A 13,471-nucleotide genomic window follows, 5' to 3' on the forward strand; every position below is an offset into this window, starting at 1 on the left:
CTGCTGACGGAGCACGGCTGTGTTGCAGAGGCTCCGGATCGACCCCCCTCCAGTCCCGGTTGTGCAGCCGGAAGACGCGCTTCCGCACCTTCGCTGCCCGTCGCTGGAGCACTTCAGAGACAGCTACCTCATTCCGCAGAAACCCGTGGTCTTAGAGGGCGTCATTGACCACTGGCCATGCATGAAGAAGTGGAGGTGAGAAATGGGAGTTTCTACCCCGTCCTAATACGGGCAGGGGTTGTTCTCTGCGTCGGGTATTGTGATGCTCAGTAGAGCGGTAGAGACCTTCGCAGAAGACTGATGCCACTGGAAGTGACTTGTTGGTAGCATCTCCTGCTGCAGTGTTGTCTTTGCTCTGTAGAAGTTGCTGCTTAGATGAGGGAAGCCCATCAAACCATGCAGAGTATTGCACGGTAAGTGTGCTGGTGTGCCAGGGAAACCCAGTCTTGGAAGGCAGCTCTCAGGCTGACTCCTGGGCTGTGCCAGTGCCCCAGCGCATCACTGGCGCAGTGCTTCTCAGCTGAGACAAGCCGTGAGCAGGCACTGCTGGCTGTTCAGTGAGCTGCTCGCATCGTCGGTGGGTCTGTCAGACACAGGTCAGTGATTTCACATCTCAGAACTTGCTGGTAATTAGTGCATTGGAAAGTGAAGTTCAGAGATGCAGGAGTAAGCATCTCTGGTTGCATCTCTGGTAAGCATCTCTCTTGGCTTCTTCATTCGCAAGTACAAGCATTGATGTTGCTCAGTGTTGTGTTTTGGTGTTGAGTTCAAATGCTGCCATTCAGGAGTGAGCAGTAACAAGCAACAGAACTAACACTTCCAGTACTGAGAATCAAATGTTTGTGAGCTTTAGCTCATTATTCTATAGAAAAGGGGAAAAAATGCTTAGTTTGAGAAATTGCTTTCTTTCCACAGCCAAGGTAAAATTGAATTAACCATACACACTTTGTTCGTACACACGTGTTATTTCGTAGGGGTTTTACTCTCTTTCGAGGGAAGGTGCTCCACTGCTCAATGCTAGGCTCTAAAAGAGGAACTTCTCCGTTTAGTTAATACCGTCGTCAATGGGGAGATGTAGAGCACCTGTCATTCCTCTGACTTCAGCCAGGATGGATATTGTTAGCACCTGTACACAGAACTTGGCACTGACAGAGGGTCAGTCTAGCATTAATGATAAAAAGGTACGATGGTTTGTTCATCAGGCATGGCAGTAGGCAGCAAAAATATTAGCCATGCCTAGGCAAGAGAGACAAACAGCTTAAATCCCCTTAGCTGGTGGGGAAACAAGGCTTTAAACCAAAACAAAACAGACACGATGTATGTGTACATAATACGCACACAAACCTGACCGCTCATTTCCTTGCTGCTCCGATCCGTTTCTGCTGTCTTTTGTCTCTGGTTGGGTGGTTTTAGAAGAAACTCAGGGTAGTAGTTTTGTTACTCTAAAAGATGGATTGTCTTACATTCGAAATTAGTAAGAGCGGTATAGAACAGTAATGGCACTTTCTTTATTTCAGTGTGGACTATTTTCGTCAAGTCGCAGGGTGCCGCACAGTCCCTGTGGAACTGGGTACCCGATACACAGATGAGGAATGGTCTCAGAAGCTCATGACTGTCAGTGACTTCATCAACCAGTATATTGTGAATGAGGTCTGTTACTCCTGTTCCGTTGCACCTTCAGATACAGCTGTGTCTTACTGGTTCAGAATTTCTGCTTAGTGCAGACATGCCTAGAGGTGATATCATGGGAGGGGGAAATCCTATGAGCGTGACTCTGGATTTTTTTGAAAGGTTTGACATATTTTCAAGATGTGAAGCTACAAGTAGTTACTGCATTAGTAGCTAGGTTTGATTTTTACATATAATCAAACATACAGCAGCTGAAGCTTGATGAGTCAATAGATGCCTTCTGCAGCGGAAGCCTGAATGGTGGGGTCCAAGGATAAGGGACCCTCAGCCAGCAGTTTTGTTCCTCTTGGTTACTAAAGTGCTTAGTGAGATATAGGATCAAGGTCCAAATTCACGTGCAGCCAGGAAAAAAAAAACCAAAAAGTCGATTAGCAATGAATGTTCTTTTACTTTCACGGCTGAGGATATGAAGCCCTTGTTTCTGTTTCCTAGTCTTCTGGCTGGAAGGACCGTGTGCCGTTGCAAACTGGTCTGTGTTGCAGCCTGGAATAGAGTGTTGAGATACTGACAGGGAGTGACGGTAGATGAGTCCTGGAACCAGCAGGGTCTCGCTGTAAAGACAGACATTGCCACAGGATTGACCACAGAACTGTTGAGACTCCGAAGGAGGATAACCAGGCTTCTTCTAGTAATTCGAGCCAGATAATTTGGTGATTGAGAGAATATATCTACACTCTTAAAATTTCAGTGCGGCTTCTAAGTTACTGTTTCAGAAGACCCCTTAGACTAGTCAGCTGTGGAAACAACCCCAGTGCTCTGAAATAGGACACTGGAATTGGTTGTTACCTATAAGTAAACTAACTGACCAAGCAGTCTTACCCTATATGTAACTGTGCACTTTTTTTTTCTTTCTCTGCTGTAATTTCAGAACAGTGTGGGGTACCTTGCCCAGCACCAGCTTTTTGACCAGGTAAAACTGAGTGAGTGCTTTTATCTTTCTGTAGTCACATGATCCCTTGGTAGCACTGAGGATGTCAGCTCTAGGGGATGGAAGGGCATGCAGAAGATTCACAGTGTTTCTTAAGTTTCTGTTCCCACGGTTTGAAGGAACAGAGGGAGGGGTTTGTTCCACTTGACTGAAGGGCATGGAAACAAAACGCTTTCAGGGGTGAAGACCTTTGATCTCAGTGCGGTTTCAGTGCAATGTAGCATATACTTGAAGGGATATCACCTGGAAAGCAGCATTTCCCCAAAGAATATGTGAATCAGGGAAGACCTTTCGACAGGAAACCGTCTTCAGTGGTGTTTTGTTTACTGTATTCTGAAATGTCACTCCAGTTATTCAGAGATTGGGTTGGTGGGAGACGTAAAAAGGAACCTCATGGAGAAGCAAGTGTAGTGAATAAAAGATCAGCTGCTCCTTCTCCATGAACAGCAAACCTACTTATTCTTGTGGGTTTCTCTGCTTTCTCCTAAAGCAAAGGGTCTCTGACTGAGAAACCGCTTTCTTTCTTCCACCTCTCCTTTCGACAGAATCTGCCTGATAGGACAGAAAGTGTGAGGACACTTCCTGCAGATTCCTAGCAGTTCAGCTACTTCTCTCCTGCTTTTGCTGGACAAGCAGGTCATTTGTTTTCTTTGTGTTGAGCCTTGTTCCTCTGTGCTGTGAGAAACATACCCTTGGTCAGCCAGCATGTAACCCTTTTTAAAGTTTATTTCTTTATGGGTAGATCCCAGAATTGAAGGAGGATATTGGCATCCCTGACTACTGCTGCCTGGGGGAAGGGGAAGAAGATGAGATCACCATTAACGCTTGGTTCGGACCCGAAGGCACTATCTCACCTCTTCATCAGGATCCCCAGCAAAATTTTTTAGCCCAGGTCTGTACTGTACTTACTCTCCACATGCCATTAATGCTATACCTAGAAAAAACACTTACGGCATGTCAGTGTTAGAGACAAGGGTGGCAGATAACTTGATGAACAATTGAAGGGTAGAGAATATGCAGGTATTTTGCATATTGTATTTGTCACTACTGCAACTTCATACTCGATGTAATCTTGTAGGCCACAAGTGCTCTTCATTGAGATAGACTGTTACTTACCCCTGTTCTACAGACAATACATGAATCGCAAGCAGCAGCTTTTCCAAGGTCACAGAGTTATACTGCCCTGGCGCAAGCAGCATGAATATTCACCCTGTGCATTCTGTGGGTGTTTCACTGGTATCAGCGCAGGAATCGCCTTTGACTCCTTTACCGTGCCGCTTCTTTCTAGGCACCAACAACTTGCAATTCACTACAGGGATGAGGTCAAGCAGTCCACCTGCCTTATGAGCACTAGTCTTTCAATTACCTCTTCAATGAAGCCAAATCTAATTGTGACAGAGAAATAAGAGCTGAAGGTGTATATGGCAGCAGTCACTCAGTGCCGATGTCAACTGCACTGAAGGTTCAACCTTATTCTCGGTTCTAATCACTTTCTAGCTATGGAGAGTCCAGATAACATTGTATAAACTGGGTGCCTTGAACTTTAAATTTAAAAGAAATACCAGGAAATGCCTTTAACCAAATTACAACTTCTTGCCTGCTCCAAGAGAACAGGTACTTGAATTCCAATGATCTGATTTTATTATAGCAGTGTCTGTTCATTGCTAACAAAGATAATCAGGTATATTCTGTTAAATGTCAGCTGTGACCCACAGTTTCCAGTAATGTGTGGGTTAACGACAGATGGAAAACACTTACTGTATTTTAAACAGGTATTTGGAAGAAAATATATTCGTCTGTATTCACCACAAGAGTCAGAAAACCTATACCCACATGAAAGCCAAATTCTCCACAACACTAGTCAGGTAAATAGTTGCCTGAAGTTTTAATATCAGTAATGTTAATTTTTCAAATCATATTTGAGTAAAGACGTTCTACTAATTATTGTTTTGGTTTTTTTATAGGTCGATGTGGAAGATCCTGACTTCATTAAATTTCCCAATTTCAGAAGGGCTGTGTCTCAGTCCTGTATTCTGCAGCCAGGACAGGTTCTGTTTATTCCGGTGAAGTACTGGCACTATGTACGATCACTCGATATCAGCTTCTCTGTCAGTTTCTGGTGGTCATAGCTCTGACACGTCAACTGTTAACATGGTAGTAGGGATTAAAAATCCCTATTAGCATCTGGCATCTTCACATGAGAATTCATTTTAAGCATGAGAATGTTCTTACCTATCCAGAGGTTAGAGGTGGATTAAAAACATAAACAAAAATGAACTCACTTCAGCACAGTGAAAGAATCTGGATAGATGAATGGAAAGAAGATACTACAGCCACTTTGTTTTTGAACTCCTCATAAAAAGCCTCTGTTAGGTTGTCATCTCGTATGCATGTATACATCTGAAACAGCTCTAGACATGGGCCCTGCCAGGACTCTGCTTAAAACTAACTGTATCTAATAACAGGAAAAATTGGAGTTACATGAACAGTGAGGGGTTGTGCTGCCCAAGGGTTCCATATGTTAAAAAGGCTAACAAGAGGCAAGATACACACCTCCTATATGGTAAAAGTTGCTAGTGTTAAAGCCTAGGAAGATAATTGCAGTTAAGCCATAGTTAATTGCAGTTAAATAAACTGAAGTTTAATCATACTTTCTTAACCATCAGCAGAACTGCTGACACTGCCTTCTGCAGTGTCACATGTTTCTGCCAAGGAAAGATGCTGCCATTCTGTTCTGGTACCTGGCAGCATCTAGTCCTTGTCGTTTCTTCAAGCCACTCTTAAAGGAAAAAGCATCCATCCATAGGTAACGAGAGTGGCATGTTAATACTAACAACTAAAAGAATCTTAACACTGTAATTTCTTCAGTGCTTTGCAGACACCTGCTGGCATTGCCCCAAAAGCCTTGTCCTACTCCTTCCAAGTTGTTTTGACTGTGGGAATATTCCCTCTCTTATTGAGAATAGCTGCTTGTGACCTGGCCTTACATCAGGTGAACTCTTCTGTGCCCGAAGGAGGAACAAAACCCAGGCAGCAGAGCCAGCTGTAAGAGTTCAGACTCAAGCCCATACGTGGGGTGTTCAGCCAGCTGCCTTAGGGAGGACACCTCAAGTGCTGCATTTTTTTCACCTACTCGAAGCCCTGTTTCATTTTCAGATGTGCAACAAACTGTGCATCAGGGAATGGTGTTGCTGAGACAGACTTCTTGGGGGAGTTCACCTGCATAGAGCAGCTTCCAAGACTGACTAAAAACATCTGCGTCTTTCGTTCCCAAACAAGCGCTGAGAGTCTCAACCCAAAAATACGGAGAACTGTGTACACAAACCAGCCTCCAGGAAAGCTGTGCTGGCAATAACCATAAAGAAGGAGACCAGGAAGGTTAACAATAGGTTTATTGTTAGATTCTTAAAGCTGCAGGAAAAAATAAGTGCACTGAAAAATGTGCTGTTACTAGTGGGTACAATACAGTGGCTGTTCTGCAAGAGCGGGGAAAAATTATTTCACTGCAGGCAGGTTTTTCTAGCAGCATCTAGTGCTGAGAATCTCTTCTCTGCTCTCCCTGTGTTCAATGGTGACTGGGAGTCTGTCCAACTCATACCTGTGAAGAAAACAAAAGTAAGGTTAACAAATGATACACAAAAAGAGGATGATATTGTATAATCTCCAGATTTTTAAAATACTGTGTATATTCTTGTGTTCCTGTTCATAATGTCCCATTGCCCTGGCTAAACAGAGGAATTCTAAGGCGACTGTGCTTTTAGAAGCTTAGTATTCCCAGAAGTTTACTGTCCTGTATTGTGACTGTCCCCTACACTCCCCCGCCCCTCCTTTAATGTTGTTTAAAACAGTATGCACAGGATCTGCTAGTGACCATGAGGTGCCATCCTTGCACTTCAGGGCTCAGTGTTGCCCATGCATGGTTTTACTGTCTGATGTGTACAACTGAAGTCAGAAACAGCCAATACACAACTATAGTTAGAAACAATAGAGACACTGCCACTGAGTATCACAGTCCATTCTCTGGTATTATTACCTTCAGTTTTTTACGAACTGGTTCCTTGGTACCTGGAATTTCCAAAGACCAGAAATCATTACACTGCGGACAGCGCGGTTCAGTCTGAGCCCTGAAGTACTTTCTGACACAAGGTAAATGCATTCCAATTCCACAGGATTCACATACTTGGCTCTGAAATCAGAAGTGATTAAAACACCTTTCTAACCCATCCTTCAGTTTAACATGAAGTTGTTACAAAGGGCAGCAGATGCACAATGCTTTATTCCAAAGAGTGGTTCACACAGTACAGCTGGTGGCTGCTCAGAGCTGGTAAAAGTAAATGAGGTGCTTTCCTGAAAACTAGGAAACACTATTTCCCTATATGGACAAAATTTAGCTCAGAAGACCACCTGATCTGCTGGGGTGCAATAAAGGAGACCCACTGGGGTGGAAAAAGCAATGCGAAAGCAGGTTAGTTGGGAAGATGAGAAGATGCTGGATCAAGGAGCAACAGAAGGCGCTAATTTTGGAATAGAAGTTCAGGCTGCTGCCACTGAGGCAAGACTGCACGGATAGCTTGCCACCTTTCAAAACGGAGTGCTGTAGCATGCTGCACCTAAGCTGTGTCCAAGACACAATTGCTGAACCAAAATCCCAGGACCAGAGATAAACATGTCACCCAAGAACTACTATTCTAAAGGTCTAAAGATGAGAGAGCCGATGCTGAACTGTTTCGCCTGTTTAGGGATAAGGGTTCATCTCTAGCCTGTGGGCTTTTTGGAAAGCATGACAGCAAATAATGTTCCTCAGTGGGTGAGTCTGCTTTCTCCAAGCCTAAACTTGGAGATACTGCTCTAAGACAAGTTTTTTGTACAAATAGGAGATAAAATACCTGCGCTGAAAAGAAAAGAGGGTGGCAAAATATATAAGTGGGCACCACTACCAGTTTGCAAGATCAGAATTTTTCAATGCCTGCCTAATACTCAAAGGAAAGTATCACAAAGTTCAGCTGTGACCACCTAAGCCCATCAGCAGATGCCTCCTGAAGTAATAAAACAAAGGTTACCTGGATGGCAAGGCTGTGACAGATGTTACACTTCCGAGCCACATCTTGGTAGTTGCTGAGAATGTACTGTTCCATCTCCATGATGCAGCGAGTATGCAGAGTGTATTCCCCATTACTCTATGGAAACAAGTAGTGAGAGGAGGAATTTTTAATTCCTTTTACCTTTTCTGACTTTTCTAACCACCTGCTAGCAAGCATTTTACATCCATTTTTTTCTGCCATTGTGAAACTAACATGCTGACACTGATACAGTGCAAAGCCAAAACACTTCTGAAGAAGCAGAATTCATTTGTTCAGAGGATCAGAATACAGATCTCACACCTTTAACAGAGATGAGGTCCTCGGAAGGTACAGATGAGCAAGCATGCTCTCCTTAAAGACATGCAGCTTTGGGACCCTCCATTTGCACATTAGCAGAAATTCCACTGGGTTTCAGCAAAATCTCTGCATTCACTGCTCGAGGTAATTTTATAAATCTCTGCTAAATCACCCTAACATCAGTAAATGTGTGGCAGCAGGCTGGGGATGTATGATGCATGAATCTGGGAGAAAAGGGACTGGGGTCTCACTTGGCAGGCAGCTGCAGTGTCCACATGGCAAGATAATCTCAATTTCTCTCTCGTGAAGTAAAGGAGTTTTCAGCATGTTTGGCCTCACTGTTTTTTCAGGATGCTCCAGTTGTACCTAACAGCATGGCTCCCCATCTCTTGTCCCAAGGTTAAGCACGCTGTGCTGTTGTGTACGAAGGATGTCTGTATGTAGTGACACGCGATGCAGGACTCTACACGTACCTACCTAGCTCAGGGATGAGAAACTGAAACCATCCTGTCCTGTATAGACCTACCCAAGGACTTTTTCCTTGTAAATGTGCTACCTTATCTGCAAAAAAATCAGTGGAGCAGCAATAAGCACAGGCCCCACAAAACCATTTTTGCCATCTTTCATTAAAAACCAGTTTCAGCATCACATTGGTAAGAAAATAATAGTGGACCTATTAAAACACCAACACTTGAAAAGATAGAGCAGTTACCTCAGAGAGCCACTTATCTTCCACAAAAACCTTCAGCACTTGTTCTGCTTCCTTTTTCTTCATTTTCTTTGTCTTAAGCTGGTCAGCCAAGTTTAAAATATCTGTAGAAGAGGCAAAGCCATTTTCTGATGAAATGATTAGGTCCATCTACAGAAAGAAACATTTTCAACTATTAAAAAACCCATGCAATTAGGTAAGACACACCTTACAGTGATGTGCAGCTCTTTTAGCACCTGCACATGAGATATGCTACAGTATATGGCTCAAACCAGAACTGGAAAACAAAGGCTAAAATCTGAAACCATCATTGTTACCTTGAGAGTTTTAATCTTTGCCAAGAAAACACTTCCTCAAATAGAACTGGACGGTGCTGCCTAAATGAAGCTGCATTCAGGGACCCTTGAGGAACTGCTGCTTTTTAGGAAAAATCTCTTGCTACTGAAGTAAGTTCATCCTTACTTCTGTAAGTTTGTCTGGAGCATTAGTTCCACGGAACCTCCCTGGCACTCGAAGGTTGTAGCAGGGTTACCAGGCTTCTGAGTATCTCATTGGAAACGCTCCTGCTGCTCATCATCACAGAGCAGCATGCGGAGGTTTTATGCCAGCAGTAGCCCGTGCCACAACAATCACCCAGCTCAGGAGCGCTGGCACAGCTGTACAGGCGCTTCACCAGTCACGGGGGAGGGCAGGAAACCTCTGGGTACTGCCCACGCAGCTTAGACCTCTGCAGCTGTCGCAGGACAGTCAATACACCTCTTCCCAGTTCACACCAAAAATGTTACTTTGATCAGTGCGAAAAATATTCAGAGTCTAGTGGCTGGAGAAATTAAGTCCTCAAGGTTCAAGAGACCGTGAGAACAATGCACTAAACCACGCAAGATACATAGCTACGACTGTAACTCCCATTAATGGTTGTCGAGAAGAAATTAGACATCCAATGTCCTGGAATCTCAGCCCGACAGTTCTGTATGGAACATCAAAAAACTCTCAAGTCTATGATTTCTTGTTTAAGAAGCAGCATTCTGACAAGTTTATTAAACACAGAATTAACTGGCTAAGCAATAACAATAGAAAAATGTTTCTAGTCAAATCAGCAAATCCAATTTGTATGTTACTGCCATTAAAATCTACTGTATATTACTAAACCACTGAAGCCACTGAAAAATTCAGCAGAAATTCAGAAAACCCTGAAGAAAGGTGTCTGTTTAACTAAAAGTAGGTACATCAAGTCACGAACTCCAAGGAGCACTCCCCTATTGCTGGATTCAGTTTACCCATAACTGACTTCCAACAGGGAATCACTACCTGAAGGTAGTCCCACCCCTGCCCCCCGGTCAAGTTGGGGTGGCAAATAGTTCCTCAACCACATCTCCATTCATGCATTTTAAGATGGTACCTTCACGAATAACATCATTGACTAACGAGTAACTGACATACTTACCGTTTTTCTGAACAATTCTAATTCATTTTCTGTATAGTCAGATGCCATCTTAGTTATTTCTGTTTCTGCCAAATTCACCTACCAAAAAAAAAAAAAAAAAAAATCATACTTCAAGTGCCTGAGTATTTCTACAGCATTGATTGTAAAAGGTTCTGGGGTACAGAATACATCATCTGGCAATTAACATAGAACTAAAACAGAGTATTAGTGCTGTATAGCAGAACTCACAGGTTACACCAGGATACCGTGCTGGACAGTAGCAGCAACTATGTTAAAATACACACTTCTGTTTCACGGCGAGAAACAGTTTCTGATGTTTCATATTCTTATTGCACAGGCTACTGCAATTTATTATTAGCTCAACTTAACTGGCGAAATCACCCAGGAAGGTTAAAACCAGCCGCAAATGTCAGAATACCTCCCGTACACTCTTCTGAAATTGCTCTATATCCTTCCTTCCCTGACATGCACGTTGCACAGCATCTAGGGGAACTTTTTATAGGCCATTCCATAGCAACCCCTTTATGCCAGGTTGACCTTTGAGTAAGACAAAAAGAAAATTAATGTTGGAGGGCTCTCCGTGTTTTCTGCTTTAAAAATTCACCTCGAGAAAGATAATCTCCTGTGAAAAAGAAATCTCACTTCAGCACTTAGGCAATGTTAGTTCATGCTAAATAAATCTGACGCTGCTGTAGTCCTTGCTGCCATGGTCCACTTCCACACAATGAAGCTGCTGGCATGTCATCCTCCCATTTCCCTGTTCTACAAGTAGCTTCTACAGCAGCTGCCGGCAGCAGAGCGGAGCAGCCCCACGTAAACCACTGCTAAGAGCAAGAGGCCTGCTGGCACACGCAGCCTTCGGTCCTAGACCCTCTGTGCATCCCCCACCTCGCAGTTCTGCTCTAGATGCACTCTAGGGAGAGGACCCTTGCTGACTCAATCAATCCACCCTCCGAAGATGGCACCTGAGGCAGCCCTACATCTCCTATGCACAGGCAGGGCTGGGGTTTGCCCGCGTACAGCTGGAAGGTGTGCAGAGTGTCACTGGCAGGTTACTGAAAGGTTATTTTTAAGTTGGAGACACAGAAGGATGGCTCTGCCATCCATGCCCTAGTCATGAGAAGCCAAACCACGCGATGGCAGCACATCACGTACTTACTAAAGCGTAATGAGCTCTCCCATCACCTTCCGACACACCCTTCCGGATCTGCATGAACAAAGGCTGCAGATGGCTATTAACAGTGCTGATGAAATCGTCCAGTTTGTCATGCGCGTAGTAGACTGAAAATAAACAGGAAAAAACACACGTTTCAATAAACCCAAAGAACTACACATCAGGCAGATCCTTCTAGGTTTTATCTGCTGACACATTTTTTTCCCTAGGTTAAAGGGCTGGCAGTCAGTCAGGCAGAATTCAAGCAGGGCTGTGCTGTTCAGCAGACATACACTCTCCTTGGCTACTAGCCTTCAGAGATGCTCAGCTTTGTGAGGGTCAGAGCTTAGACAGAGAGTCCAGACAGTCTGCCCAGCTGTATGGAACCCACTGCATTAACTGATTAATTACAGCAACTTGAACTACATTGAATTGAAAATAAAACATGAGCAGGAAAACTACTATGCACAATACAAAAACATACTTGTTTGCTTTCAGATACACACGAGGGATTCCTTGTTTCTTTGTGTTCTGTTTCACAAATGAATGGCACATAAATGGTCAAGTTACCTACCAGAAAACTTAAAATTCCAGCGTTGTAGAAATACAGGCAGTATCTTGTGTCATGTTCCACACACAAACTAACGACTAGCAGGAGTTCTATCAGAGATATAACTCAGACGGGCTTTGGAGTCAGGCACTGTAAAGGGCAGCGCAGTATCACAACAACAGAGCGGGGGATTTTCCTGTTGTTTTGCAATGCAAACACTTCTCTGATAGAACAGATGGTTATCGGCACATTCCGCCATAGATAACAGAACTTCCCCTAAGCTCTAGCTGAACTTTGCAGACAAGGTGCAAGCACACTGGGCCCCACACACGAGCAGCTGCTGGGGCTTTTCCTGTAGGAAAAAGACTCAACCCTAAGAGACACACAAAACATGGAGAGCCAAGAGGCCTGTCTAGTCCATGGGTCCCCGTTTCCCACACACAGTTTATTTAATGGGTCTTTCAATGGCTGAGCATGCGATACATTATGCTTAAGAAATTGGTATAATTAAAGTCAACGCTAACGGTTATTTTCTTCTGAGTTCTGCTACCACACCAGTTAAATAAAACACAAAACACAGTGAGAAAAAGCCAGTCTGATACAATCCTACAGTTCATGAACAGTTACCCCAGACACTCCTTCTGTACATCCACAAATAGGCGGGAAAAAAGGAGTTTTCTCTCATTCTTCCATTTCACCGAACATCTTTTCATATGTATCAACCTGTTTTCCAATGAACCTCACTCATTGCTGTGTTATTTTTTCTTTGAGGAAAGAAACGCTCACATCATTAAAGCTTTTTAACTTTCTTTTAGATGGTGTATGCTTTTCACAAAACTAGTCATTTGTAACCTGCACCAGGACAAAAAAAATAGTTCTTCCATCTCCCTACTTTTTCTCCGAAAGCAAGACCCACCTTTATGGATTTCGCAGCAGCGCCGGTGTAATTTCCTGGCCTCTGATCCTTCCATTATCCCACGAGACATCAGGACCTGCAAGAACTTTTGATGAGCACCAGTCATCTGAGGGGCCATCGCAGTATTCCTCCAGGCTTCAAATGCTGCAAGAGGCATAAACAGGAATTAACGTACATATCCGCAAATTGAAAATACACAGCCCGCATACATGAGATTTCAACGGAACTAACACTGAATCAGGGCAAAAAAAACCCAGTTCCCTCACGTTGTTCCCAGAATACAGGTGGTGACAAACTCCAAGGTTCTAGAAGGATGCAAAAGATAAAGTCCAGTTAATTTTGGCTACAGAATAAAACCAGGCAAGCACTGTGCTGTCACACCCCCAGACCGACAGCAGCGGTTGGCCGTTACACCACGGAACACCTTGCACTGCTTCGCGTGAGATGCTTCCGCTTGCTTCGCGTCCTCATCACCTGGGGAATCACAGCAGAACTCGCCTCGGACAGAAAATCTCCCTCTGAATGTTCTCAACTAAATAAAAGCATCTCAGGAAACTCCCTGACCACGGCAGCCAAACAGTCCTTAGTAGTTCGTAAGAAAAAAGAAGCTTCCAGATTCCTCCAAGCCGAAGGACTAAGTAACGGACCGCACCGCGAACCGCTGCCGCGTGCTGCGGTTTTCAGCCCCGCAGCCCCGCTCCGCC

At 44.0% G+C, this 13,471-nt stretch overlaps 2 protein-coding genes across 2 annotated transcripts; one reads left to right on the top strand and one right to left on the bottom strand.

The window, feature by feature from the left end:
• Positions 1-5: 5 nt before the first annotated feature.
• KDM8 (lysine (K)-specific demethylase 8) lies at positions 6-4,746 on the top strand (the record flags this gene model as incomplete). Its single annotated transcript, XM_010144796.1, has 6 exons — positions 6-195; positions 1,518-1,650; positions 2,558-2,599; positions 3,360-3,509; positions 4,390-4,482; positions 4,582-4,746. Coding segments are annotated over 6 exons (773 nt in total), but the record flags the coding sequence as incomplete, so codon positions are not given.
• Positions 4,747-6,209: 1,463 nt separating this feature from the next.
• On the bottom strand, positions 6,210-12,925 carry NSMCE1 (non-SMC element 1 homolog (S. cerevisiae)). The gene is made up of 7 exons (XM_010144797.1): positions 12,768-12,925; positions 11,308-11,429; positions 10,149-10,226; positions 8,708-8,854; positions 7,678-7,794; positions 6,651-6,803; positions 6,210-6,215 (listed from the first exon to the last, which is right to left on the bottom strand). Exons 1-7 carry the CDS (start codon positions 12,922-12,924, stop codon positions 6,210-6,212), a joined length of 780 nt encoding a protein of 259 aa, XP_010143099.1. The 5' UTR covers position 12,925.
• Positions 12,926-13,471: the final 546 nt, after the last annotated feature.

The sequence above is a fragment of the Buceros rhinoceros genome, unplaced genomic scaffold (genome assembly GCF_000710305.1).
Source record: "Buceros rhinoceros silvestris isolate BGI_N320 unplaced genomic scaffold, ASM71030v1 scaffold44151, whole genome shotgun sequence".
NCBI classification, from domain to species: Eukaryota; Metazoa; Chordata; class Aves; order Bucerotiformes; family Bucerotidae; genus Buceros; species Buceros rhinoceros.

What these genes read in the sequence shown, in the direction of transcription:
- NSMCE1 (XM_010144797.1), bottom strand. Translation starts at nt 12,924, where the DNA reads ATGCCTCTTGCAGCATTTGAAGCCTGGAGGAATACTGCGATGGCCCCT. An exon ending in GGAGAGCTCATTACGCTTTA is followed by an intron (nt 10,227 to 11,307) that starts GTAAGTACGTGA and finishes TTTTTTTGGTAG; the next exon opens with GTGAATTTGGCAGAAACAGA. An exon ending in AAGATAAGTGGCTCTCTGAG is followed by an intron (nt 7,795 to 8,707) that starts GTAACTGCTCTA and finishes TTGTTTCCATAG; the next exon opens with AGTAATGGGGAATACACTCT.